Genomic DNA, 26,187 nt, shown 5'->3' on the forward strand with positions numbered 1-26,187 from the left:
CTTTTTACTAAGGAACTGCTTTTTGCACTGGTAGTTATTGTATTGTGGCAGAAATGTGATTTAAAAAATATATAGCACCACCAATGTTTTAGAGAAAAGTTCCAAACAGTAATATAGCGTAAATTATAGTGAATTTTGTATGTGTTTAGTGTCTTGAATTTCCATTTCTTTAAAGAAGAGCGAGATGAAGCTGTGATGAGATCTGAACCTAAAATTGGTACCATAAGAGCTGAACTCAAAAACAATTAGAGCACATTGCTTGGGCCTTGAAAAATTAAAATAGCAATTGTAAAATACTATATATTTAAAATTATTGAAGTGTAGTGTATCTCATTTAATGTCTTAATATGGTTAATGGTTAATGTCTGGTCATCTAGATCCTTTCTCTTATATACAAAACTATGCCCGTCTATTTTAAACATAAATTATACAATACTGCACATAATATTTCAGACTTACATTTGTCACTCTAGTGTCATGGGTATTATTTCATATCAATCTGCATATTTGTCTGCTCTGTAGTCATCTGTGTTCAGAAGCAACCATTCAGATGAGTGCACAAAAAGTTTACCAAGGAATATTTGAAGTTGCTAAAAAAAATTTTTTAAATATTTTATTTATTTTTAGAGAGAGGAGAAGGAAAGGAGAGAGAGAGAAACATCAGTGCGTGTTTGCCTTTCACATGTCCCCCTCTGGGGACCTGGCCTGCAACCCAGGCATGTGCCCTGACTGGGAATCGAACCGGTGACCGTTTGATTCATAGGCCCGAGCTCAATCCATGAGCTACACCAGCCAAGGCTTAAAAAAAAATTTTGTTTAACAAATGTAAATAACAGACTGGAATTTAAACATTTTCATTACATAGATACCACAGTTTAATTAACTGTGTCTTGTCTTTATTGATGGAACCTTCTGGAGTAATCCTTCAATAAACATCTGCATTTTGTATGTGCGTGCGAGCGCGCGCGCGCACACACACACACACACACACACACACACACACACACACACACAGAGTTTAACCTTTTAGATTGGGCGTGTTCAGGGTGTGATGGCCATAGACAATTTAACCTTTTAAAAGCATCTGAAACACTTCTAAAAATTTTATGCACCACAAAACAAGAAATTACTGTTTTAAAAGTTAACTTAAAAATGCATTTAGGAAGTTTCTGACAAATTAATTAGAAATATTGAAAGCTTTATTTCCAGAAATAATAGGTTTTTTTAATAGTTGGTTTTGACTTTTTCTCTTTACCTAAATATTGTGTTGAGTTGTATCTATATGTGATATTAATGATTTGTGGACTCTTAAGAGTATTAAATTTATAAAGCATTTTAGTTATGTTCTGGAAAAGACCTTTGGATGAGAAATTAAAAAGCTAGTCTTCTCGTAGTATCTTGTCTTTTCTGATTCTAAATTGCTAGTACTTTATTTTTATCTGCCTTGCTTAAATTTTTCTCATTCAGTGTGAAAGTCTTATTATCAGACTGTAAAATAATTAAATTTTTATTTGGAAAGAATTTGGTTATACCATTTTCACGGTATTACGGATAATTTTGTTTATGTACTAAAAAGACTCCTACTTATGGTAGAATGTATTTAGTACCCAAATACCAACATATAAGGGCTTCTCAGGCTCAGTATTACAATGTTGTTTATTAGGACCTTTGTTTATGTACATAAACATTCTGAGTTTGTTTGGACTTGGATGACTTGTTTTGCTTAGAGTTAACATATACACATGCAAAGTCCAGTCCCAGAACATACAACTCCTCCTTTTTTAAGCCCCTCATTTTTTTTTTGTGCTTAAAGAACATTTTCTAAGTCTTTTAACAGTGGTGACCAGCTTTCCACATAGTGCTTCTTGTCTATTTCAACTAGATCGCTTCTAGTTCTGGTTCTTCTTTGTATCTCTTCCCATGATAGTCACTTCATTATTTTCTTCCTATCTGGCAGAACCAGCACAACTTTCAGAATCATTAGTGTGTGGCAATATTTAAAATTTACACATTGGTTTTCTTATTCCTAAGGTTATATGCTAATCAAATAAGGCCTTTGCATGCTGCATTGTTTCATAGTAACTTTATGTTCCTCAAACTCATGTATTCTAGCTTATAGGTTCTGCTGAAGGAAGGGTGTAAACATTAAGCCAAATGAAATCACTCTGAACTGTGATTTTATTTAACTGCTGCAAGGAAAGCTTGTTGCAGAATGAAAGGCACACCTAAAATAAGCAGAATTTTTTAAAGTATGATTTATATTGAAGCCCAAGCCTTTTCTATGGAGGAAACATGAGTTTCATAAAATTGTCTCTTATTGTTTGATCAAACATTTTGTAAAAAATGTTTTGATGAAGAATTGCCTCTTCTTATGTTTTGTTAACGTTATTTAATCTCTAAGGTGGTTTAAGCCAGACTATAAAACACACTTTTTTTTTCGCTGCCTTGACATGCATTGTGTTCTGCTTACTTTCAAAGTCAAGAAGAAGAAAGTGAAGACGAAGAAGATACTCAAAGTAGCAAATCTGAAGAACATCATTTGTACTCTAATCCAATCAAAGAAGAAATGACTGAGTCCAAGTTCTCTAAGTACTCTGAAATGAGTGAGGAAAAGCGAGCTAAACTTCGTGAAATCGAGGTTAGTATTGCAATGACACTTAAACTACATTGACCTTTCTTTTTCTACTGAACTAGGCTTCCTCTTGGCATCACACCTTGGTGCATCCTATTCCCTCTCTGCCTAGAAACCATTATCACAGCTGACTTCCTTCAGGCCTCTTTGTGCAAGCATCCCTTCTCTTCTTGTATCCTTTTTCTTCTAGATTTTCTTACTTCTCCTTGTTTATCTCTGTTGTGATTTTACATGTATTATGATGTGTGTATTATGTTTCGTAGGTTTTTTTTTTAAACTGCTTATTTGTTTGCTTAATGTCTGTATTCCCCAGTAGGCTGGGATATCCATGAGGGGAAAGGACCATGTACATTTTCTGTTTATCAGTGTATCTTTAGTGCCTCGCACATAGGAGATCCTCTGAATCTATTATATCTGGCATTATGAGGTCCATTACAATTTGAGTATACCTACTATATAAGAAAAGTAAGACGTTTTCTGGCATGTTCAAGTTGTGTACATTTTATATATTATAGTAGGCTATTTTTTAAGTATGTGTACCTTTAGTGATAAGGGGAGAGTAAACATTAAGTGGGGCTTAACAATAAGGAGGAGAAAAACTTAAGGGAGAGTCCAAACTATTTCCAGCAAACTTTTCCCTCTTTCCAACCCCTCCTTTTTTAATGCCTCTATTTATTACCAAGGGTTTTCAGACATATTGGAGTGAGAAGGGTTTTATAACGGGAACTTCCTGTTCCTTGCCCCAAGGTGATAAAACAGTCCCAGCAAATGTTCGCCGTAGTGTAGCAGTCAGTTCATAATTTCAGATGTGCACATTAGTGAATTTTAATGCTCTGTCCATCCCTTTAACGGTTTTTTTTGTTTGTTTGTTTTGAATACCTAGTCTGTATCACTGTTATTCCTCTTATTCACTAATAATGTCTGTTAACACTGGTTACCTTATTTCCACTTCTCTATCTACTCACCCTTGGGCTCTTACAAGTTCTTGTCCACTTCTTTCTCAGATATTACCAAGCAAAAAGTTAACAGAAGGCATTTTGTTTTAACCTTACACAGATCATATGATGTCAGTTATGAGTTTATAGGATGGATTTCAAAGTTAGGTTGATTCATTTTTCCTGGGATGTATTCAGTTACACGCTTCATGAAATTTGTAACTCATAACTCCTTCCAGCCTTACTGAACTCTGACCTATTGACCTGATGGAATTATTGGAGTAAAAACAAAGACTGAGTTCACTAAAGATGTATTTTCTTGATAATTGAAGTGACATTTTGATAATTAAAAATGTCAAAACAAACATTGTTCTCAAATGTTTTCTTTATTGGCATGAAGAGAAGGAAACTGTAATTTAGCTTTTTTGTTTATTTGGATAGTTTTTATGAATGTTATTTTCACACTGTATTTGTATTTTTGTGATTTGTGTGTGCACACGCCCCTTAGTATACACATTTTCATACTTTGTGCTCTTTGACCATCTAGCCTCTCCTTTCTTTGCTAGACACACGACGATTGTTTCCTTTTCTCTTGTAGTACATACCTCTCACAACTTAACTCTTTTGGGATTTGCATGGTGAACCAAATTGTAATTTTAGAATACAGATCTTTGGAGAATCAAATGCCAAGTTCGTTATCATTGTGTTTAGATAATAAGTTCTTAAGGGCGTGAACCACAGTCACGGCTTTTGAGCCATCTCACACGGTTGTGCAGAGAGCGTGTGGGTCTGCACCTGATCGCTTGAACACTGCAGAGTTGGGCTTGTCTGACAAGTGGCTTTCACATAAGGGAGTTTTATGTCGATGTTATATTCGGACCACGTATTTATCAGTAGCTACCTTGGTAAGCTGTATTTATGTTTTTTCTTTTTACACACTTTTTCAAATAAAAGACATTTTTTAAATTGAATTTGTTGGAGTACAGGTTTCAAATATACAACTCAATATAACATCATCTGCACACTGTGTCATTGGCCCATTGCCCCAGGCAAAGTCTCCTTCCATCCCCATTTTCCTCCCTTTGTCCACCATCACCTTTCAGGCCATTACCACACTGTTCCCTCTGTGTTGTGTGTTGTCTGTGTCTCTGGGCTTTGTATATCTGTTGTTTTTACTTAATCCCTTCCCCTTCTTTCATCTAGTCCTTCCACCAACCCCCTCCGACAGCTGTCAGTCTGTTCCATGTATCCATGCCTGGGTTTCTGTTTTGTTTGTCAGTTTATTTTGTTCATTAGAGTCCAACATGTAAGTGGGGTCATACAGTTTTTTTTGTTTTTTTTTTTTAAAGAGCAGAACAGTACTTGAGAAACTAGAGTATTGAAAAACATTAATCTCTTACTTCACAGCTCAAAGTTATGAAGTTTCAGGATGAATTGGAATCTGGAAAAAGACCCAAGAAGCCAGGCCAGAGCTTTCAGGAGCAAGTAGAACACTACAGAGATAAACTACTTCAACGAGTAAGGACTAAATATCAAAACCATGTGTTTTCCAAAGTTAGCTTGTTTGACTACCTAGAGTATTGGTATATTGGTGTATTAAGGAAAATATATTTCAAATTACATCCTTGGATGTGTAAATAGATAGATACTGGTAGATAATTAAGAACATGTGAAATTTGATGTATTACAGTTATTTCAACTTGGAAAAGTGTTAGGGCCATAGCATAGTGTTTTATTGTAGATACTACCTGGAAACAAGAAAATTCTGCTAAGAGTATGCTTTGAAATTGGAAGACCCTGTAGGAAGAGTATTTGTGACAGTGAGACACCAGCAACCATGAGAAGTAGCATAGAGACAAAAAGGTGGAAGTTGGGGTTAAGAAAGTTCACTTAGGACTCCTTTCTGTTGTTTTCAAGGAGGGATAGTGAGTGGCAGCCTACTTCATCAGTGAACTCTAAACTTTTGAGGGACCTGATATTCTTGTACATTAAAAAGTATGTAGGGGTACATAGAGTTTCAGAACAACCCATGTAATAATTATTGGGAGAACCCAGGAATTTCATTGTGGCAGCTATATCTTGACTGTCATAAAAAAGATGATAGAAAAAGAGAAGTGGGAAAAAGCTAGAAGGGAGCTTGTCACTACAGAGCTGTTAACGGTGTGGGGCTGGTGTTGGGAGCAGCAGCATGGTGACGCACCTGTGGCGCTGTGGTGGCCCGTGGGCTCCTCGGACCACTCTGCTGTGCACTCGTGCAGCCTGCTTTTTCTCTGTGCAACTGGGTTGAGAGTCCCAATTTTTCAGGATTGTGAGTTAGATAATAGCTACTATTACATTTTACTATTGAATAAAATGCTTATAATATTTTAAGTATTTTAACTATAGTTTGATTTCTATAAATTTTCAACGAGGAAATACATCCACGTATCACCAGAGGAAATTAGTCCCCTCAGCATCAGTTTAAATTTGTACTCTGTATGATGTATTTTGAATAAAGATAAATGAGATTTGTATAAAGATGCTATGTATCTGTGCCACATGAATCCCTTTGGAAAGGGTGGTACATGTTGATCTTTATGGGAGACTGTACTTCAGGATGCTCACTGACCCTGATGGCAGTGCTGCACAGATTACCATTTTAGTCCTGCTGCATTCTGGACTGCAGTTGGAAAGGAGGCTGTGTTTCTTGAAGGTGTCTGTGAGGAATCATCAGACTGTAGCCATAACCTAATTTTTGTAAATAAACTTACGGATCACAGCTATTCCCCAGTGGGAGAGATGAGTACTTTTGATAGTGACTGTATGGCCCACAAAGCAGAAAATATTGACCATCTGGCTCTTAACAGGAAACACTTGCCAATATCTGATAGAGGTTTCTTATCAACTATCAGATGCTTTCTTGGTGCATACAAATCAGAGAAATTCCTTTTACTGAAGATCTGAGTTGACTCTGTGGGAACATTGTCTGTAGCCACTCCTTTAATTGTATAATCAACAGAAATTATAATTTCAAGTGAGAAGTGGCAATTGTAGCATCTGAGGATAAGGAAATAAGTTTTTTTCTGTTAATATAGTTGTATGGTCATGTAGTCGGTTTTTACTTTCATAAAGTAGGATTTAAAATTTCCAATACAGTTGTGACTTGTCTCTCACTAATAAGATTTTCTGATGGATGATTATTGTAATTAGCTGTTTCTCCTTTTCAGTCTATTGCTTTGGTAATAGCTGTCTTGATTAAATCAGTTTGCTGTACAATTAGCAGTGCTGCTGTTTTATTGGAGTCTAAGATGGCAAGATCAATGTATTGTTAGTTTTTTTCCCATTTCTTTGTAGGAGGGACAGCACTGTACAGGTAGAAGTTATGAGCCTTAGCTCTAGAGTTTGAACTCTAATCCAATTTCATTCTGTGTGACCATGGGCATGGTACTTAACCTTTCTGAGTCTCAATTTTCATCTCTAGAACTAGCATGAAAGTACTGTTCCTATGGGTGTTTTGAAAGGAATACATGAAATGGTACATGGAAAGTTGTTTAGTAATTGCCTGGCCTATGGTAAGCACTTGGTAAATATTTAGCAGCTGTCTCTGGTATCACTGTTAATATGCAGGGTAAGTAGAAGAGATGACTATTTCTGAAAGAGTAGGAAATATTTTTAAAAATGGTATTGTACATTCAGTAGTAATTTAAAATTAGTTAAGTATAATAGAAGATAAAATATTATGTAAATGAGATAAACCAGATTGGTATTTTTTAATGACTAAGTATTCTTTAAAAAAAAAAAAAACAGGAGAAAGAGAAGGAATTAGAAAGAGAACGAGAAAGAGATAAGAAGGATAAAGAAAAATTGGAATCTCGCTCCAAAGACAAGAAGGAAAAAGATGAATGTACTCCAACAAGGAAAGAAAGGTATGACATTTCTCATTTAGTACCTATACTGGTTTTAGGATTTAGAATGATGTTCCATTTTGTAATATTTTCATCACCAATTCTAGCAAAGTAGGAAAGTATTTTTTCACGATCAACGTGTTTGCCTCCTACTTACAGGAGGCAGAATAGCTGAGAAATGGGACAGTTAGTTGGCACTTGGCTTAGTTAACTGGAACATCATCCTTTTATCCCCTTACATGGTTTATAGTGTACCTTAACTAAGAGTTCAGTTACCATATTAGGTATCAAACATAAGGCTTAAATTACTAAACAGCTTGCTGCATCTTTCTTGTGCTTCCAATGTGAGCATTCCTTCTGTGCTGAGTTTGCTACCTGTAAATTTGAGTCTCCTAGTCCTAACCTGAAAGGAGATTGTGTGCATAGACTCTGAGGACTTGCCCCTCACTTTGTCTTCATTCTAATAAAAATTACTTCTCTTTTAGTTTTTATTTTGACTTTTATAGTCCCTAAATGTCTGCTTTATTAGTGAAAATTGCGTCAGTTAACAGTTAACTTTTTTGCTAAGAAAAACCAAATGAATGCAAATAAAATTCTGGCTTAGTCACTCTACACATAGTTACGGATAGCATAGTTATTGATTAAATAGTAAATCTATTACTTTTTTGTCATTACTTTGATATAATTTCAGATTTACAGAACAGTTGCATGAATAGTATAAATAATTTCCAGATATCCTTCATCCATGTTCCCCAAATGTTAAATATTTCTACTTTTGCCCAATTTTCTTTTTTCCTTCCTCCTTTCCCAAACCATTTAAGAGTAACCTGCCAACATCATGCCCCATTTTTTTTACATAATTCACAGTAAAAGTTTAGCATTGAAAAACTTAACTGATTAGAGACCTTAATGAAATTTTGTCCAGTGTCTCCGTAATCTTTCTCATAGCAAAAGAAAATCCAATTTAGTTGAATTCAGTGTTTTGTCTTGATCAGTCTGTCTTTAAGACTTAATTTGGTTCTTGGTATAAAAGGGCTTAGAATGCTGTTGGAAGATAGCATCACTAAGGTTAGTGAAATGAAACTAGTGTAAACTAGTAGGAGTTAATAGCTAATCTACTAGAAAGAAATTGACTATCTGATCCTTTGCTCACTATGGACTGTTCTGGGGGCTTTGTTCCATAGGAAAAGGCGACACAGTACGTCCCCTAGCCCATCCCGCAGTAGCAGTGGTAGACGAGTGAAGTCCCCGTCACCAAAGTCGGAGCGGTCCGAGCGTTCAGAAAGATCTCATAAGGAGAGCTCACGGTCCAGGTCATCTCACAAAGACTCTCCTAGAGATGTTAGCAAAAAGGCCAAAAGGTAAATGCAAGTCATTTTTTGCAGTATTTCAAACACCAATTTCCTTGTCACTCCACCAGCTTTTGAAAATAATTTGGTTGGTAGCCATTTTTTTAAAGGATTTCAGAAAACCAGAGAGAGATACTTTCATTTTAGAGTACGCCTTCCCACCTCCCCATACACATCTCGTGACTAAAGCACAAGAAGGCTTCCAACAAGTAAAGACCAGGAAGAGTTTCCAGTGTTTCCTTTGAAATAGGGATAGCTACTTCACTTTTCATTGTGTTCTTCTTTAGTTTCTAGAGAATATTCTTTGATTTTTGTCAAGGCTGAAAGAAAAATGCATCTCCTATTCCTCCTGCAATCTTAATAGCATGTTCTTGGGTAGACACTTATGAAAATAAATACCATTTCAGTGTATAAGTTAGTGTATGTTTTGTCTTTGAGTTCCAGAAAAGTGGTTCAGAAATGTTTTATTTATCCGCTGTTATTTTCTTGAGAGCTAAAACTTCATTATTGTAAGCATTTTACTAAAATCTTTATAAAAAAGATAAGTACATGTCTATATGTATACATATAAATGCATTTATTTATTTGTTTTGGCTATCTTCATGAACAGTGCTCACAAAATCATGCTCTCTCAGTGGTTTCCTTGAGTGATACTGTAATAGTTGGAGCCTTTTCCCTCAAAAAGATAGGCTACAAAGCTATCTTGTGTTTAAAATTTTGTGAATGGTATTAGATGCCAGTTTGAACTTTTATCTTGTGGATTTAGAGGTTCAAGCTTGGGGTGTATCAGTAACTTGGGGAAATTGTTAAAACTGCAAGTCCCCAATCCCCCACCTTGAGATTTTGATTCAGTAGAGCAGTATGGTAAGGCTCAGCAGTCTGTACAAAATATGTGTGAGAGAGAGTGTGTGTGCACTGAATGGGCAAAATATAAATCTGGGAGGTTGACAGCCTTTTGTATGTCACTGACGTTTGTCATTAAAGCTCATTGTAGAGAACTTAACAAGTCCATTTGAATCACAGGAGTACTGTGATAAATTGTTTTTGTTTGTTTCCTCAGATCACCATCTGGTTCAAGGACACCTAAAAGGTCTAGGCGATCACGGTCTAGATCCCCTAAAAAATCAGGGAAGAAATCCAGATCCCAGTCCCGATCTCCACACAGGTCTCATAAAAAGTCAAAGAAAAACAAACACTGACATAAAACTTTAAGATGCTGTCACTTATTGGAAATGCGATTTTGTTTTGTGCCTGAACGGTCTGGGTTTTTTTTTTTGTTGTTGGTTTTTTTTTGTTTTTTGTTTTTTTTTTTTTTTTAATGAAAGAGCATTCCTGGGGTTTTTGTTCATTTGTCTGTGAACGCATGTGTACACTCATGAGTAACTGCATCTGTAGACCTGTCATTGTTTTATATTGTGTAAATTACTTTCGTTGTGGCTGTTTTCAAGATGAAATTTTTATTGTGATGAATTTCATCAGAAATGTGTACAATGGATCTGCTGGCAGTAGTAGTATTTTGTTTTAGGATGCTGTGACTTAGCAAAACTAATACAGATGTCTTCCCCCATTTTGTAGCTTTGACAATTTGGATTAGATTTCAAATAAAATCTGAAGAGAAAACCATAATGTTGTTTTTTTGCCCTGTTGGTGACATCAAGTCCCTTAAAGTCTTACTGAGTTTAGCACTTGTGTTGTGTTTCTATACCTAATGCACTTTACAAGCTCCATTGTTCAAGAAGCTCAAGTTTTATTTTTACTAAAATGACTGTAAAAATTAGGGAACCTGAGACTTTTATTTGTTAGGTTCTCCAACCAGTTTCTTCGCTAAGGTTCTCTTGAGTCATACTATAGTACCCAGAGATCAAAAGATGAGGTGAATGTGGCATGGCCTTTTGTTAATGGAATGGCTACCTAAAATATTTTTTCTTTTTTCAAAGAAGCAGTATAATTTCAGTACACTCAACCTGTGTCCTGAGCAAGTACTTATTATTCAGGGAAGATTAAATCTCCATCTTTTGATTTTTCATTGATCATGAAAGAAGTTTATTTATAAGAGAAGTTTTCTAACAAGGCTTAGCTACAGAAGTCGTTTGATAGTTGTCCCCAGTAGCCCTCTGTAGGCTGTCTTCAAACCCTGCTGCTTGTGTATGCTACAAGGTTCTGTTTAAAGAACCTTTGGGGGGTTTTTGTTTAGTTTGTTTTTCTTTTTAGATTTAATTTTAGCTTTAATTACAATTTAAAAATGAAACAGTTAAGGAAACTTAATATCCAGTGGTTTGTAAATTCAAGGTGCAGAAGCTGATTTAAACATTTGCAGAGTTAAAATCTGTTACTCAATTGGAAAAAATGGTTGCAGTCTGTGGAAGAAATAAGAATCATTGTATGATGTCAGTCACAATATTGCTATAAATGTAATGGATTAAGGGGCTGTGTGGACTTGAACTGATGCTGCTCTTTTTGAATCTGCTCTTGTTTCTCTTTTAGGTACTTCGTACTATGGTTTGGTGGTGTTTTATTCCCCTTGAAAGAAAGAGTAGAAAACTATTCCATTAGTAGGTAGTTTTGTGTTAGCTTGCTTTTTAAAAACATCTTTTCAAGTTGTTTGCCTAGTCACAAAATAAAATAAGCTGAACACATTTGGGGGGAGTTAGGTGTATTAGCTCAGCAGTGAGGCCTGCCATTTCCAAACTGGGCAAACCTACAATAGCTTTAGAAATGAGCCGATCAGATTATTTTACTTAGTGGTTACGAACATGCAGTGTTGTTTGGAGATTATTCTGTTATTATTCACTCTCTTTGTCCATATTGTTAGGAAATGTTAATTTCTAAATGTTGGTCAGAATAAACGTAAACATTTGGTGCTAGTTTTTAAAATCTACAAATACAGCCATTTTTAAAGTTACTTGGTTTTATTCTCAGTTTATTGCCTGGAACGATGGAGTTCTATATAATTACCTTTCTTTGCAAAAATAATAATGTTTGAGTTGCTGCTGATTTGGGCATTCCATAATTCTGGTATCTAGTATAGCCTTTGAAATTAGGTAAAGATTTTGCCAGTCAAGTTGCAAGTAATGCTTGCTTCCTTCTCTCTTAAAAAAATACCACAGAGAAGTAGGAGTGAGTAGAAATTATTAGGTCAATTTCGGGTGCTTATTTGTAGCATTTTTTTCTACTGCGATGGGATTTAGCAGTTCTTTTGATGTGGATCCAGAGACAGTGAGCATTGTTTACTCACAGTGGGTAACACCAGCTTCCTTTTGGGTGGGTGGTGGGAATTGCTTAGGGTGATAGAATATGTATCCTCTGAAGTTTGTTACTGTGTGTATTAGGTTGCATTGTTTTTTTTTTTTTTTCTGGAATTGCAAGTAATATTGTTAGATAGGTTATTTTCAATTTTACTTAATGAGAAAATGTCTAAAGTAAGTCTGTTTAATTCTCCATGGATTCTATGACATTTTCATGGGAAATATTATACCATATTTTTATAATAGCATATTATTTATGTTTCCTATCTAAAAAACTCTTAACTGGTTGGCAGAATTTCTACAGGTTGACTAATCTGTTCATAGGCAGGGCCTTCTATTTGCAGGAAATGCCTTGTTCTGGCTCAGTGGTGGACGGTCACTGTCTTCTGCCATAGCTACATGTGAGGAAATCCTCTGTTGTCTAGTGCTCTTATAAAAAGCGTGGTGTGAACCTTTTACCCTCTAACCTAACATTTACAAACAGGGATTCCTTATCAAGTTAATTACTATTTAATCTCCCTCTCTTCTACAGGCGAGAGAAAATGTAAGTTAAATGGTGGTCTGTTTCTTGCCAAAGACTGACCTATGATTGAAAGAATCATGTTTGGGAATTTTCTTTTTTTGACATATTTACTTATTACTGTTAGTAAGTGTATGAACATTTTGGAACTCGAACGTGTTGAGAACTTAGAGATTAAAGAATGGAACAAAGATCTCTGGCCTTGGAGAAGGCTTTTATTTGGCTCAGAATGTTTTTGGCTTTTAAGCTAAAGTTTGCAGAAGTTATTATACACTGACCTAATTTTTCTTTATTGCAGACCATTCCTGTGGGCTTACCCTGAGTCTTTTATCCTAATTAAAGAATCTCAGAAGGAGGAAATTCTTGTATTTTCCCCCCCAAACTTGAATATTCTTGAGCACTTGAAAATATATTTTAAGGTATTTCAGTTGTGATCTGATTTAGGTTTATTGAAAATATTCTATACACATTTGCCTCCATGGTGGTATCAGTTCTGAAAAATTATATGACCGTGGTAATATAGTTGATCATTTTGATTATTAAAAATGAGAGCAAATTAATCTATTTGCCAAAACGACTTAACCTATTCTCAGATGACCACAACAGTATGATTTTTTTTTAGCAGAGAAAATTGTTTTTAAAAAGAAATAGTACCTCTTTTCTAAGACTGTATATTTAAGAAATAAGAAGTTTTTTCCTTTGTTTTCCTCTTCTATTTTAATGGGGAAGCTAATTACAGGAAATTCACTGTAGGTACTAATGAAAGCACTAGTATAAGTTTAAAGGACATGTAACTAAAAAACGCAGAGCTTGGTTTACTCGTATTTCATATGCGTGTTTTACAATAGGGTTTAGGGAGTGTTTAATTCATCATCCTTTTGGCTTTTCCTTATTTTTGTTATCAATGTCCCAGGACTTAGATAATATACAAATGCAGACCTCAGTGGAAGTGCAGCTGCTCGGAGTTAGCCCTGCCCACCGGTGAGCCAGCCCCTGGTCACAGGGTGCTGCCTCAGGGAGCTTTGTGTCCTGGATTCTGTGTATAATTGGTTATTTATTTAGTGTTGTAGATCTGTAGATAAAATGTCCTCATTCATTTTCACATGTAAATTATGTTTGCAGTACCTGTGATTTCTCTTTTTACTTCAACAAGCTGTTGTACATTTTATCTTTGGTGATTTTAAATATTAGGAAAGACAGTTTTTTGGAAATGAAAATAATATTGTTGAAATTGGCTCAGCTGAAATATTCTATAGGAAGACAATTTTGGGGGTGAGCTGACCTCATAATGTAGTTACTCTTGGTGTGAGGACCCAGCTGACTGTGGGCCTGCTTTTCAGAGTGTCGTCACTTCATAGTTTTTCTGCACGGAGACCATGCAGTTACAGGTGAAGTTTGTAGAACTTGCCTTTTGTTGTTTTTGTTTTGACTTTTAGTTACTTGAATAAAAATACTCTGTTTTTGTAGCAAACTTTAGACTCTTACATAATTTTCTACATATAGTTTTGTAATGAAAGCCCAGTAAACCGGGTCCCGTGTTCGGCGGTAGCTTTCTTCCAAGTGATAGGTGGTGTGTTACCTTTATCAGTTGTCGCTAAAATGCTATTACATTTTACATGCTCAAACTAGAATAAAATATTTTTATGATAGCTTATTTTCTTGACTGGGAAATTTTGTTTCCTTATTGGTTCTCCCTTTTTTAAAAAGTTACTTTGTTATATTTTATTTCATTGAGGAAAATTTCAAATATATACAATAGCAGAATTAATGACCATCAACCTGCAAATGTCAAGGTATTAGTATGTATTTAAATGTTTTGTTTTTAAAGCATAATGACAGCATCATTATGTTAAAAATAATTCATTTTTCCTTTAAATTGTTTTTATTTTTAATTGTGGTAAAATACTCGTAACCACATTTGCCATCATAACCACTTTTAGGTGTGCAGTTAGCAGTGCCGAGTGCATTCCCGTTGTGCAACCAGTCCCCGTAGTGTTTCAGCTCGCAAAATGGGGTCTTCGCCTATTAAATTTCCCTTTTCTCTCTTCCTCCCACCCCCGGCTGGCAACCTCCATCTTGCTTTCTGTGCGTTTGGCTGTCCCAGATACCTCGCGTAAGTGGAATTACATGGTGTCTTTTGTGACTGGTGCAGTTTACTTAGCGTGATGTCCTCGAGGCTCCTCTGCGTGGTGGCATGCGCACTGGTTCTTTCTTAAAGCCTACTTTTCAAAAAACAATTTTTTTTATTTTAATCTTCGTTCAAGTACAGTTTTCTCCCTTTTACTCCCATTCCAGCCCACCCACCCAACCCTCCCCACTTCCCTCCCATTACCACCCTCCCCCTAGTTTTTGTCCATGTGTCCTTTAAATTTGTTCCTGTAAACCCTTCCCATTCTCCCCTGAAATTCCCTCTTCTCTCCCCTCTGGTCACTGTCAGTCTGTCCTCTATTTCAGTGAGTTTCTGTAAGTCCTTACAGGACTCGAGAAGGGTTTGTCCCAAATGGCACATAGGTGTTTTCTGTTCTGAGTAAAATCTTCAAAAGAAGACAAAGTGTATATGCCATTTACTCTACAGCACTTTTTCTTTACCATTTTTATCACTTTTTATGCTGTGTTCTCTTGAATGGTTATGTATGATGTAATTTAATTTTTAACACTTCATAGCATGGAGTTCAAAATATATTTTCAAAGCAAACTATGATTTTGAAATTGTACTATATTACTGTTAATGACCATACACAAATGCTTTGTTAGTTTTATTTATTGCCTGATGAAAAGGGAACTAATGTTTTGGCATTTGGTAAACTCAGTGTTTGGATTAGATAGATACTCATTTTGCTATGGAGTCATATTTGGACTTGAATACCAGCTCATCTTCCTCACTGTGTGATCTTTTGGAATCTTATTTTCTCACATATAAAATGGGGTGATAACCTTGTGTGTTTATTGTAGGGACAAAATCACTTAGAAATCACTGGCACGCGGCTGTCAAGCAGTAGAAGTTAAAGTTCATAAGCATTCAGTATTTCTGAAAACTAATGATGGGAACATCTTCTAAAATAGAGTAACACTACAATTCCACAGCATTGGTACCTTTAAAGATACTTTCTTGTACTCAGTTTGTAGTTAACAGATTTTGGAAACTTACATTTGGGAATATTCCAGTTTATTGCACACTGAAGAACATTTTATAATCTGCTGGCCTACTCTTGTAGACATTTAACTCTTTGAGAAAAACATTTTTATCAAGTGAATATTTAAAGATATGTTCTATTGTCATTTATTATTGTAGAACTGCATAAACCAAAGTCCCTAAAAGGGGGCCCATAAAAGAAAATCTTCATGTAAACAGTTTAAATAGGATATATGTGGAAAGAGCCTGGAGAATAGTATGAAATACACTGCATGGGATTTTTTTGTCCAAGTCCAAAGTCAAAAAAGAAAAGTCTATACCAATTATCAGAGCTGAGTAGCAATGTACAGTTTTCACAAAATGAATGGACAGAATAGTATCCTGAGAGGAGACTAAAAAGAAGGTTTATAATGTGTAATTGAACTTACAGTGTAGGTATTTTGCAAGTTAAAATTTTTATTTTCAGATGACACAGAAATAAGAACCGTACCATAAAAGAGAAAGCTAAAACTATAGAATTTGAAAAGGAAATGACACTTTAAATTCTCAGAAATAATAGCTTTGCAGTAATGTCCTCAGGACATTTGTGAAGCTCTGGAAACTGCACAAACATGAATTTGGAAGAACAAAAGTTTGATTAAAAACATTACTTGGTCTTCCATCTAGCTGAAACACTGAAATGGAAAAGCAGCAGCACTCTGTACCCCGGCACTGTCTGAGCAGCTAAACAGTTCTATTATGTGAAGTGCATTCGATGAGTTTTCTTCAGCATATTTTGTTTTATTGCAGTTCAGTTGCTACTGGGGTGAGCAGTTTATTAAAAGCATTTAGGAAAGTGCTTTTCAGATGGTTTTTGGCCGTGCTAACATTTTAATAAAGGATTTGTCAAATTCTTCATTTACTTCTGGGAAATTAAACTATCTGGGCCTAATGTAAGCCTCTGTCATGGAATATAGTAAGCTATCAAAACTAAAAGGTGTTGTAAGTCGACTTTTTATATTCTCCAATCACAACATTTAGCTAATGTGAATTTTAACTCTTAAGTTTCAAGAGCACCTATGTGTGTACCCTGCGTGTTTCATAGGACGCTTATCCTTGACTTCTGATATGTTCTGTGTTAAGAATGTTTTCTCCCCAGAACAATCTGCAACGTGTCCAGCTCTGTACCAAGCACTGTACATATGGGAGAATGACAAGCAGAAATCTCACTCAAGTACTTCTCAAGATACCAGTTTAATTCTGAACTGATTGCCTTAAAAGCATGATTAATTTTACTTAAATGGCAGGCATATGTTAGAGAAAATCTTGAAGCAGGAAATGATGGTTTTACTTGTTCTCAGTGACACAAACTTGTCAAAATCTCTGATGATTTTTTATTTGCATGTATTTTGTACTGAAACAGTGTGGTCTTCATTTTGTTTATTATGTAATAAAACCCATCTGACAATGTATGAAGAATGAGAGGGGTTTGGTGCTCAGATAAAGAATCACTCTGCCTACTGTGTGTTTCAGTTTATAATGTGATAAGTTGGAGACTTCAACTACTTAGATCTGCTCAGCATATTTCTAGAACAGCTTATGTTAATCATTCACAATTGCGACTGGTCCCACCCTCCTAGTAGAGTCGTGATTCTCTTCAAGTGCCATAGCCTGTCGCAGTGGGATTCAGACCACGTAGCTACGCAGATCACCACCTCATAGCTTTCCTTGTACCTCATATGTCCTTGTATCCCTTGAATGATGGCGGGGTGGGGTGGGGGAGCCTTCAAGTACTTGAGTATGCTAATTCCTGTCCCTCTTTATTCTAAACTTTGGCCTCTGTCATTTTACCTTGATGTGTGCTTACATGCACTCATTGGGGATCCTGGAGGACCTTGCAGAGCACCTTAATGTCTCTGTGGAAGGTGGTTCTTCTGGTGCAGCAGACCCTTTTGATGCAAATGGAGGAGATAACATACTTCAGAGAAAAAGGAGGACTTGCCTTGCCCTCCTTACCGCTTTAGGTTTCATCCTGCTTTTTTCTTTCCCCATTTTCTCTGAAGCTTTTAGTTCTTTCCTTGCAGACTATGTTGCAGACAAGGTAAATATGATAAATAAACTGTTTAATCTTGGCTAAAATGATGTTTCTCTTTGATTAATTTGTGCTGATTACTTTGGCCAAAACATTGCCCAGTGCATGAAGAAAAGAGACTAGGGCAAGCAGGCTGAGAAATATTAGCTGTTATCACTTCCATAATCTCATGTATGAATGGGTAGTTGTCAGACCTCAGGGATATTTTGGGTGAAATGTGATTTTTAAAGACAAATTTCTGACCATGATCCTATTTAATAAATCTGGATTAGCTCCCACAAGGCTTGAAAGGGAGAAAGTTCATGGAAGCTGAGTGCCTCCTTGAAATCCTAGCCCTTGGTATTTTGTGGCCCAACATGATTTGGCCAGCCGATCAAAATGATACCTGGACTCCAAAGATCCAGGGACTCCCTTCAGCTTTCCAAGCACAGGTTCCAGTCACTTCCCAGCTGTGTGGCCTCGGTCAAGTTGCTTAACCAGAGGCACTCTGAGTCCATTTCGTCATCTGCAGCAGGAGTGTGCCATCCCACTTTCCAGGGTTCATCAAGCTGAGTGTCTGCTATGCACCAGACTGTTCTGGGTGCTGGGAATGTGTGATGATGAACTGGACAGTCTGGTTAGACCTTGGTCATGGAGTGTGCATGCTAAAGGGAGGAGCCAGACAAAATCAAGTGAGATTATTTCAGATGGTAAAATGCAGTGGGGAAAAAATGACGAAGTGGGCGAGGATTACCTTTTTAGATAGGGTGGTCAGACGGCCTCCTGGAGGTGAACTGAGACCTGGGTAGTGGGTGGTGCTGGCTACAGGGCACTGGGTGCTGCAGGCTGAGGGAACCCCAGCGATGGACATTTTAGGGGAAACAGTGGAATGGAAAATGGTCATTGTAGCTATAGTCCAGTGAGGAGAGGAAAGGTTGGCATGAGAGGCTAGCAGGACTTAAAGGTTTTAAGCAAGAAGTGGGTTACTTGCAGATCTCTCTGGCCCCTGTGGCAGCATGGGGGAGCGGGTTGGAGGAGCAGCAGGGAGCCGGTTGGGAAGGTGTTGGCTGTGAAGACTACACAGGATCATGTGAGCGAGTGGCACTGACCTGGGTGCACAGCAGCTTCCTGATAAATACTGGGGTTGGCCAAGAAGTCCATGTAGTTTTTTTTTGTAAAATAACATGTTTTTCAGTTCTATCAATAACTTGACTGATTTGGAGATTTTGAGTATGTTGGTTATCTCCTGCTGTTGGCTTCCAGTGGGTAGAGGCCAGGGGTGCTCCTAAACATCTTCCGATGCATAAGACAGCCCCATAGCAAAGAATTATTTGGCCAAAATGTTAATAGTACAAGAAATCTCTAAACCACTTTTGACACATTCAATCAGTCACAGCACCTTCTCCATACACCGGACAAATATTTTTTTTCAGTTGCATTTTTACCTTTCTTGAAATAATACAGCATAATGTGGCAAAAATGTTGCATATCTTCTGTCTTTAATATTAAAATGGCTGCACAAAAGTTCACTAATTTTGCTGTTTTTCTTTTAAGTGTGCCCTGAATAGGACAACTGTCACAATACAATTTAACAGAATTGTTTCGAATGAAGTTAAAAGACAACTAAGCACTACTGGAGCCGCCATACAGAAAAAACTAAGTGAACTTTTTGGGGAACTCAATAATTCAACCTTGCATCTTTTTAGCTAATGGTACCCCCACCCAACACCCAGTTTCTGCCGTGGCTAAATTTAGTTCATCCTAAAATTAATTTTACTCTGATAATCTAAACAGTAGGACATAGCACCTTTGTTGCTCTTAGACTAGTATGTGAAGGAATTAGAAACTGTAGACCAGCGGTCCCCAACCTTTTCAGCACCAGGGATAAGTTTTGTGGAAGACAATTTCTCCAGGGTCTGGGGTTGAGGGGTGGGTGGTTTTGGGATGATTAAAGCACATTGCATTTATTGTGTACTTTATTATTACTTTGTAACATATAATGAAATAGTTACACAACTCACCACATTTTAGGGTTAGCATGTGAACTTAACCAAAACTGACAGACAAGTGCAGTCTGGCATGGACAGAAGTGGTAAGTAAAATAATGAGTGGGCCACATGTGGACTCAAGTGTCAGATTCAGACTTAAAGCCTGCCACCAGTTGCAGCTTGTCACTTGTCACTGATAGAGTTTCGATATGAGTCTGAGCAATTGACTTACTATGGTCTCTGCAGTCACACCTCTCTGCCAACGATGGTCTGTATGTGCCGCCGCTCCCCAGCACCAGCATCACCGCCTCGGCTCCACCTCCGATCACCAGACATTAGATTCTGACAAGAAGCACGCAACCCAGATCCCTCACATGCGTAGTTCACAGTAGGGTTCACTCTCCTGTAAGAATCTAATGCAACCCTGATCTGATGGGGCAGAGCTCAGGTGGCAGTGGGAGCGATGGGGAGCAGCTGTAAACACAGATGAAACTTCCCTGGCTGGGCAGCAGCTCACCTCCTGCTGTGTGGCCAGGTTCCTGAGGGGTCAGGGACCTGGCAGGGGGTTAGGGATCTCTGGTGTAGACAACAAAGCATCCTTTCCTACCTTTAGTACCACCCACTGCTCAACTACCTACTGCACTGTAGGTGCTGGAAAAAGATGTGGTCAAGAAATGGGGGAAACGAGGCTACAAAGTCTTCACAGCAGTCTTCTCAGAACCGCAAATAAATGTACTATGTATCCCTGTGTAGGAGACATTATGTCACATTTTCCAAATGTAGCTGATCTCTGAAGGCTAGGGTTCCACTGAACATACTCTGGAAACCTCATCCATATTGTGATTGGGCAACTCTATCTTGCAGTCCGGTGATCTGGTGAGTGGGTGAGTTAGGTGTGCCAGGGTCCTTTGGCACAACAACAGAGACCATCTCGAGCTAGGTTAAGTAAAAAGGGATTCAGTGGAAGCCTGTGGAGACTCAGAGAATGACAGGACAGCTGGAAAGCCAGATGTGGGAATGAGCAGGAGATGAGAGCTTTGGGCAGAGGGAGCCCGAGTCCAGGAGTGGGCAGTCTGACCAGGTCCCCACCAGGGAGGGTCACAGCTTCAGCTGTCTTCAGCCTTTGTCATCTTGCTGGAGGTTTGGATTCCAGGCAGGGGGCACCTATGGACCTAGCTTTCCAGGTCACAAACTTTCAGAAAATACAACTTTATTGGCAACAAACTATCATTTACTATACTTTGCCAAGACCCTCTTAGAAACTTGCATTTTTTTTTACTTTTTTCTGTTCTAAATTATACTTTGATGAGCATCATTATGTATGGCATTTTTGTTTTCATTCTTTTAAAAAATTTTTGGATTATTCCCAGAGATGGAATTCTTGCGTCAAAGAATATAAACATTTAAAAATTCTTGTGATACATGTTGCCAACTTTCCAAAAATGTACTATTTTAGACTTTGTTTAATGTCGGGGAGTGAGGGTTTCACTGTATCTTTGCCAGCGTTGGGAATTCCGGTTTCCATCTGCATAGAGGTACTGGGAACATGCAGAGACGAGGCTGAGGCTGTGGGGGATTTTGTTGGGTGGTAAATATTGGGGGCAGTTGGGGAAGGTTTGTGATCTCCGCGTATGATCTAGTTTGGAAATAACATTGGAGGTCTTAAGCTTGAGTGTGCAAGTGTGACTCAGAAGTCCCCCTCCTTTGCCATAAGACACAATGAGGTCCTCACGGATCAGGCAACCCCATGGGACTGATTTCATAGAGAGGTCCCAGACCCCCAGGGCACCTTCTGGAAGAATGCATCTCAACTGAGTCAAAGCACCATGTTGCCCAATAAGGGAATCCATTCAGGAGCTAGGGCATCTGCCTGCTATTTTGAAGAGGACCCTATACCAGAGTCAGGCAACTTGGGTTCTTCCATAAATTAGTGTGTGTGCTTGAGCAAGAAGTGTTCTGTCTTTGAGCCTCGGTTTCCTCGTGTGTCCAGTCAAACCACTGTTTCCCAGACACCGGTCCACAGACCAGCGACATCAGATTCATGTGAGAACTGTCAGAACTCAGATTCCAAGTCCCCACCTTTGAGGTCCTGGTTTAGCAGGTCTGGGGTGGAGCCTTGGGCCTGAAATGCGTGAAATTCCTTTTAATTATGGAAAATTCAAACATTACACAAGAGTGTAATGAACCCCCTTGAATACATCACCCAGCTTCAAAGAAACACCACGGCCACTTGAATCTGTATAAATGCAACATTTTATTTTTTATTGTACATATCTCAGTAGGTTTCTCTACAAGATACAGACTTTAAAAAATCCACAATACCATTGCACACCAGAAATAATTGTGATCCCTTAATATAAAAAATCTAGTCATTGTTTACAAATTTACAATTGCCGTATAAAAATGATTTTTTAAAAGTTTAAATTGAAATCTATATAAAGATCCTGCATTATGATTGGTGTCCCTCAATTTATTTTTATTTTATTTTTTAAAAGATTTTATTTATTTTTAGAGAAAGGTGAAGGGAAGGAGAACAAGAGGGAAACATGAATGTGTGGTTGCCTCTTGCACACCCCCTACTGGGGACCTGGCCTGCAACCCAGGCATGTGCCCTGATTGAGAATCAAACCCAGGACACTTTGCTTCACAGGCCTGCGCTCAATCCACTGAGCTATACCACCCAGGGCTAGTGTCCCTCAATTTAATTTTTCCCCATTAAATCTTTATGTTGAAGAAACTGTTTTTTTGTCCTGAAGACTTTCCCATAGTCTGGATTTTGTTGAGTGCCTCCCAGCCCCCAAAATGTTTATTTTCTATAAGGCAGTAATTTGATCTAGAAGTTTGATCTGATTTAGGTTCAAAAACTTTGGCAAGAGCACTTCATAAGAGGTGGTGTGCCCTTCCATTAGGGGCACATAATGTCTGGTTGTGTTTCTTTTTGTGACCTTGGCAACCATGGATGACCATTGCCTGTGTCCCTCAGTTCATTATGGTCAATGGTGGTGACACCCTCCATTCTTCATTCCCTTTGCAAGTATCAGTGGAGGTAACACAGAGAAACTTCCCTTCGCTGCCATCTGCTTGTCCATGGTGTGGCTCAGACAGGAAAGGTAGGGCAGCCTAAGCGCTGCCTTTAGTCTTCAGGAGCATTTTGATGCTGGGACATCACTAGCATCCTCCCAAGTGACCAGTGAGGTTTTATTATTTTTAGTATCATTTTAACCACATGGATTTTAGCGTTTTTGATGTGTTTTGATCCATTGCAATTGTTATTCTTAGGATTCCTCTCTTGGGCCAGTGGGAGCTTCTTCAACTTGGTCCTGAGTCCTTTTGACACGACAGTGGTCTTTCATAGCGTTCCTTGTTTTCCGAAATGACAAAACGTCCACTGCCCAGGTGCATTGTACAGTTTTCACTACAGGCCTAACACAACCACTTCTCTTAGGGGAACTCGTGTTTTTAAGACTCCTTGGGTAATTCTGGTGTGCAGCTAATTTTGGGGAGCATTGGGTTAGATTTGAGGTTCCTTTGAACTCCAAGATGCTGTTTTTTTTTCTTGCCAATTAAAGTGACAAAATATATTGGAAACGAGTGTGTTAATCTTTACCTGAGGATACTGTTTTTACTCTTGATTTTAGAGAGAGGAAGGGAGGGAGAGAGGGCAGGAGAGAGAGTTAGAAAAACATCGGTTGTAGGCACCTTGACCAGGGACTGAACCCGCAACTGTTTGGCATGTGAGACAACACTCCAACCAGCTGAGCCACACCAGCCGAGACAGGAAATGATTTTTAAATACTTATAGGAAATGAATCTATTTCAATCACTGATATTCTTTTCCTCTGTTTGCTGCGCTTGAAATTGGTACAACTTTTTAAAATTCAGTTTGACCAAATGTGTCATTCCCTACATATATTCATATACTTTGACCCAGAAATCCCTCGTTCAGAAATCTGGTCTAAGGAAATGATTTTTGAAAATGAAAAAAGATATGGGCATTAAAACTTTATTTGGAAACTGGAGAAAATGAAGCATAGCTCAAACACCCAAAACTAGGGAGGAGTTTGGTGGATAGCAGAGAGTTTCCTGGAGGGACTGTTACGGGGCCGTTACATGGTGTCTGGGAGGAATGCAGCCAGATGTCAAATTGTAGTATGACATCATGTTAAAATATGCAGGCTAAAATGGTTTCAAGGAAATATATCAAAATGATAGCAGTAGGTTGGTAGACTTATGTGTGATTTTTCCTCTACCTTTCCTCTTTTTTAATTTTTTCCAAAATTATTTAGATACATATTTTAAATTCCACACATCTATGATCTTACATATTAAACTGACTTGAGGATCTTGTCATGTAGAAACAACAGGGGTTAGGGCAGGGGTGTCAAACTCATTTTCTCCGGGGGCCCCATCAGCCTCGTGGTGGCCTTCAAAGGCCGGATGTAATTTTAGGACTGTATAAGTGTAACTGCTCCTTAACAGCTAAGTGAGAGTTCAGTGCTGCTGCTGGGTAAAAACAAGGTGGAGGGCCGGATTCGGCCCGTGGGCCTTGCGTTTGCCACCTGTGGGTCAGGGGAAAGGGACACAGAGTGTAAGGCACGGCCCAGAGTTCAGGGTGTCCTAGGGAGTGATGGGGGAGAATGCATGGGCATCGGGTTGTCACAGCGGACATGACTGTCTTTCAGTCTCACCTGAGTTTGTCTTCACTGTGCTCAGAAGCAGTCCAGCTCCAAGCTGGAGTCCTCAAAGGCCCTGTGTCTGCCTGCTGGACACTCAGGCATCTCATTGCCAGGGTGCCATGGGTCAGCTTTCACACAGGGAGTTCAGTGCAGTGGCCTGATGGCAGGGGTGACGGTCCAGGCTGGCATGCTGAGCAAGCTGGCTTACATTCAGGTAACCAAGGGAGTTGATGAGCATTACTTTGCAGCCTGCCCTTTTCATTATTTAGACTCAGAACAAATCCCTTTGGTGTATACTTACTGGTAGGGGAGGCATCTTTTCTCAGACACTCTCCTCACATCTGGAAGGCCCTTCCCTGGCTTTTTCCCCCTGTACAGGAGGTGGTGCCTGAGGGGAAACAGGGTGAGGAAGGGGGAAAGCTCCAGGCCAACAGCCGGCCCCTAAGCAAGCCTCTTTCTCCCCATCTCCTGCCTCTGCTCCCGGGCACTGGTGCCCTGGACCCCGGGGAGGGTAAGGATGGAAAGGCAGGCGGGAGCCACTTCAGAGGGCTTGGAATGCCAAGCTAAGAATTTTCGACTTTCTTCTGGGGAACTGCAGGAGCCATTGAGCAGGGATTGACAGAATCTGAGCCATAACTGAGGGAAACCACTCTGGCGTCTGAGTAGAGCAGACATTGGCATGAGTTAAAAATCAGCGGGAGGGCAGCCAGGCGGTGGGCCAGAGGAGGCCATGTGAGCTTGAGCAGAGATGGCGGCAGCAGAAAGGGTGCAGTGGGTGGGTCCACTGAGGGAAAGGGGACTGTTATTTGCCAGATTCTGCTGCATTTTGCTCTTGGCACATACCTAGACCCCTAGTATTATTAGGCCTGTGGCTGCCGTAATAAATGGCCACAAACTCAGTGGATTAAAACAGCACAGGCTTGTTCTCTCGAAGTTCTGGAGGTCAGAAGTCAGAAACCCAGCTGTCAGCAGGGCTTCCGTCCTTCTCGGGGCTTCTGAGGAGAGTCCATCCCTTTGCCTCTTTCAGCTTCCAGGGGCCACCGTGCCCTTCAGTGGGGGCTCCATCTTCTCACTCTGACACTGGCTCCGTTGCCACATCTCCTTTGTCTGATGTGGGCAGGAACTCTGGTGTCACTGGGACTACCCACAGAACCCAGGACAATCACCAAATCTTCTTCACCTAATCACACCTGCCAAGTCCTTTCTGGCATCTACCATAGAATGAGGGTTCTGGGATCAGGATGTGACATCTTTGGGGGCCCTTATTCTGGCTGCCACACCACTTACCCCAGTCCCCCACACAGTGAGGTGGGGTTAGGAGGCCAAATTCTGTGGCCAAAGGACTGAGATGTTCACTCTCTCCTTCAGGCCCGACCTATAAAACCACTTGTGGAGCCTCCATGCTTCCCTTCTCCCAGCCAGTGCCACAGGCACAATGGAGGCCAAAGACAGAAGGTGGGGACCCTGGGGCCCTGGGTGACAAGCACAAAGCTGTCTGCACTGAGGAACATGCACACTGGACCTGGTTGAATAAAAAATAAATCTCTGCACTAAGCCACTGAAAGGTGGGAGTTTGTTGTTAGCTTGCATTACTTACCCTGGTATCTCACCTAGCTGACGACCACTCTGAATGAGAGTGAGGAAGAGGAGTGAACAGTTTAGCCCCTCAGGAGGTGGGAGGGCTGGAGGCCTTGAGTCACCATAAATAATATTCAACTTGGGGTACAGCTGACACTTCTGACTTTGAGGGTCAGGTGGGTATCCTGTTCCAAAAA

The 26,187-nt window shown here is 39.0% G+C and overlaps 1 protein-coding gene across 4 annotated transcripts in view; it reads left to right on the forward strand.

Moving 5' to 3' along the window:
• LOC123826870 (U2 snRNP associated SURP domain containing) overlaps window positions 1-10,426 on the forward strand; it is a 45,139-nt gene extending 34,713 nt beyond the window's left edge. For 3 of the 4 annotated variants that reach the window (XM_045851112.1, XM_045851113.1, XM_045851115.1), the window contains 5 exons: window positions 2,479-2,638; window positions 4,975-5,085; window positions 7,354-7,472; window positions 8,636-8,812; window positions 9,861-10,426. In XM_045851112.1, the coding sequence (XP_045707068.1) occupies window positions 2,479-2,638; window positions 4,975-5,085; window positions 7,354-7,472; window positions 8,636-8,812; window positions 9,861-9,999 (706 nt within the window). In that variant the 3' untranslated portion in view covers window positions 10,000-10,426. The remainder of the gene's footprint in view (window positions 1-2,478; window positions 2,639-4,974; window positions 5,086-7,353; window positions 7,473-8,635; window positions 8,813-9,860) is intronic. The other variant, XM_045851114.1, reaches the window with a different exon arrangement.
• Window positions 10,427-26,187: the final 15,761 nt, after the last annotated feature.

This window comes from Phyllostomus hastatus, unplaced genomic scaffold (assembly GCF_019186645.2).
Source record: "Phyllostomus hastatus isolate PE091 unplaced genomic scaffold, TTU_PhHast_1.1 phas_contig_86, whole genome shotgun sequence".
In the NCBI taxonomy this organism is placed as follows: Eukaryota; Metazoa; Chordata; class Mammalia; order Chiroptera; family Phyllostomidae; genus Phyllostomus; species Phyllostomus hastatus.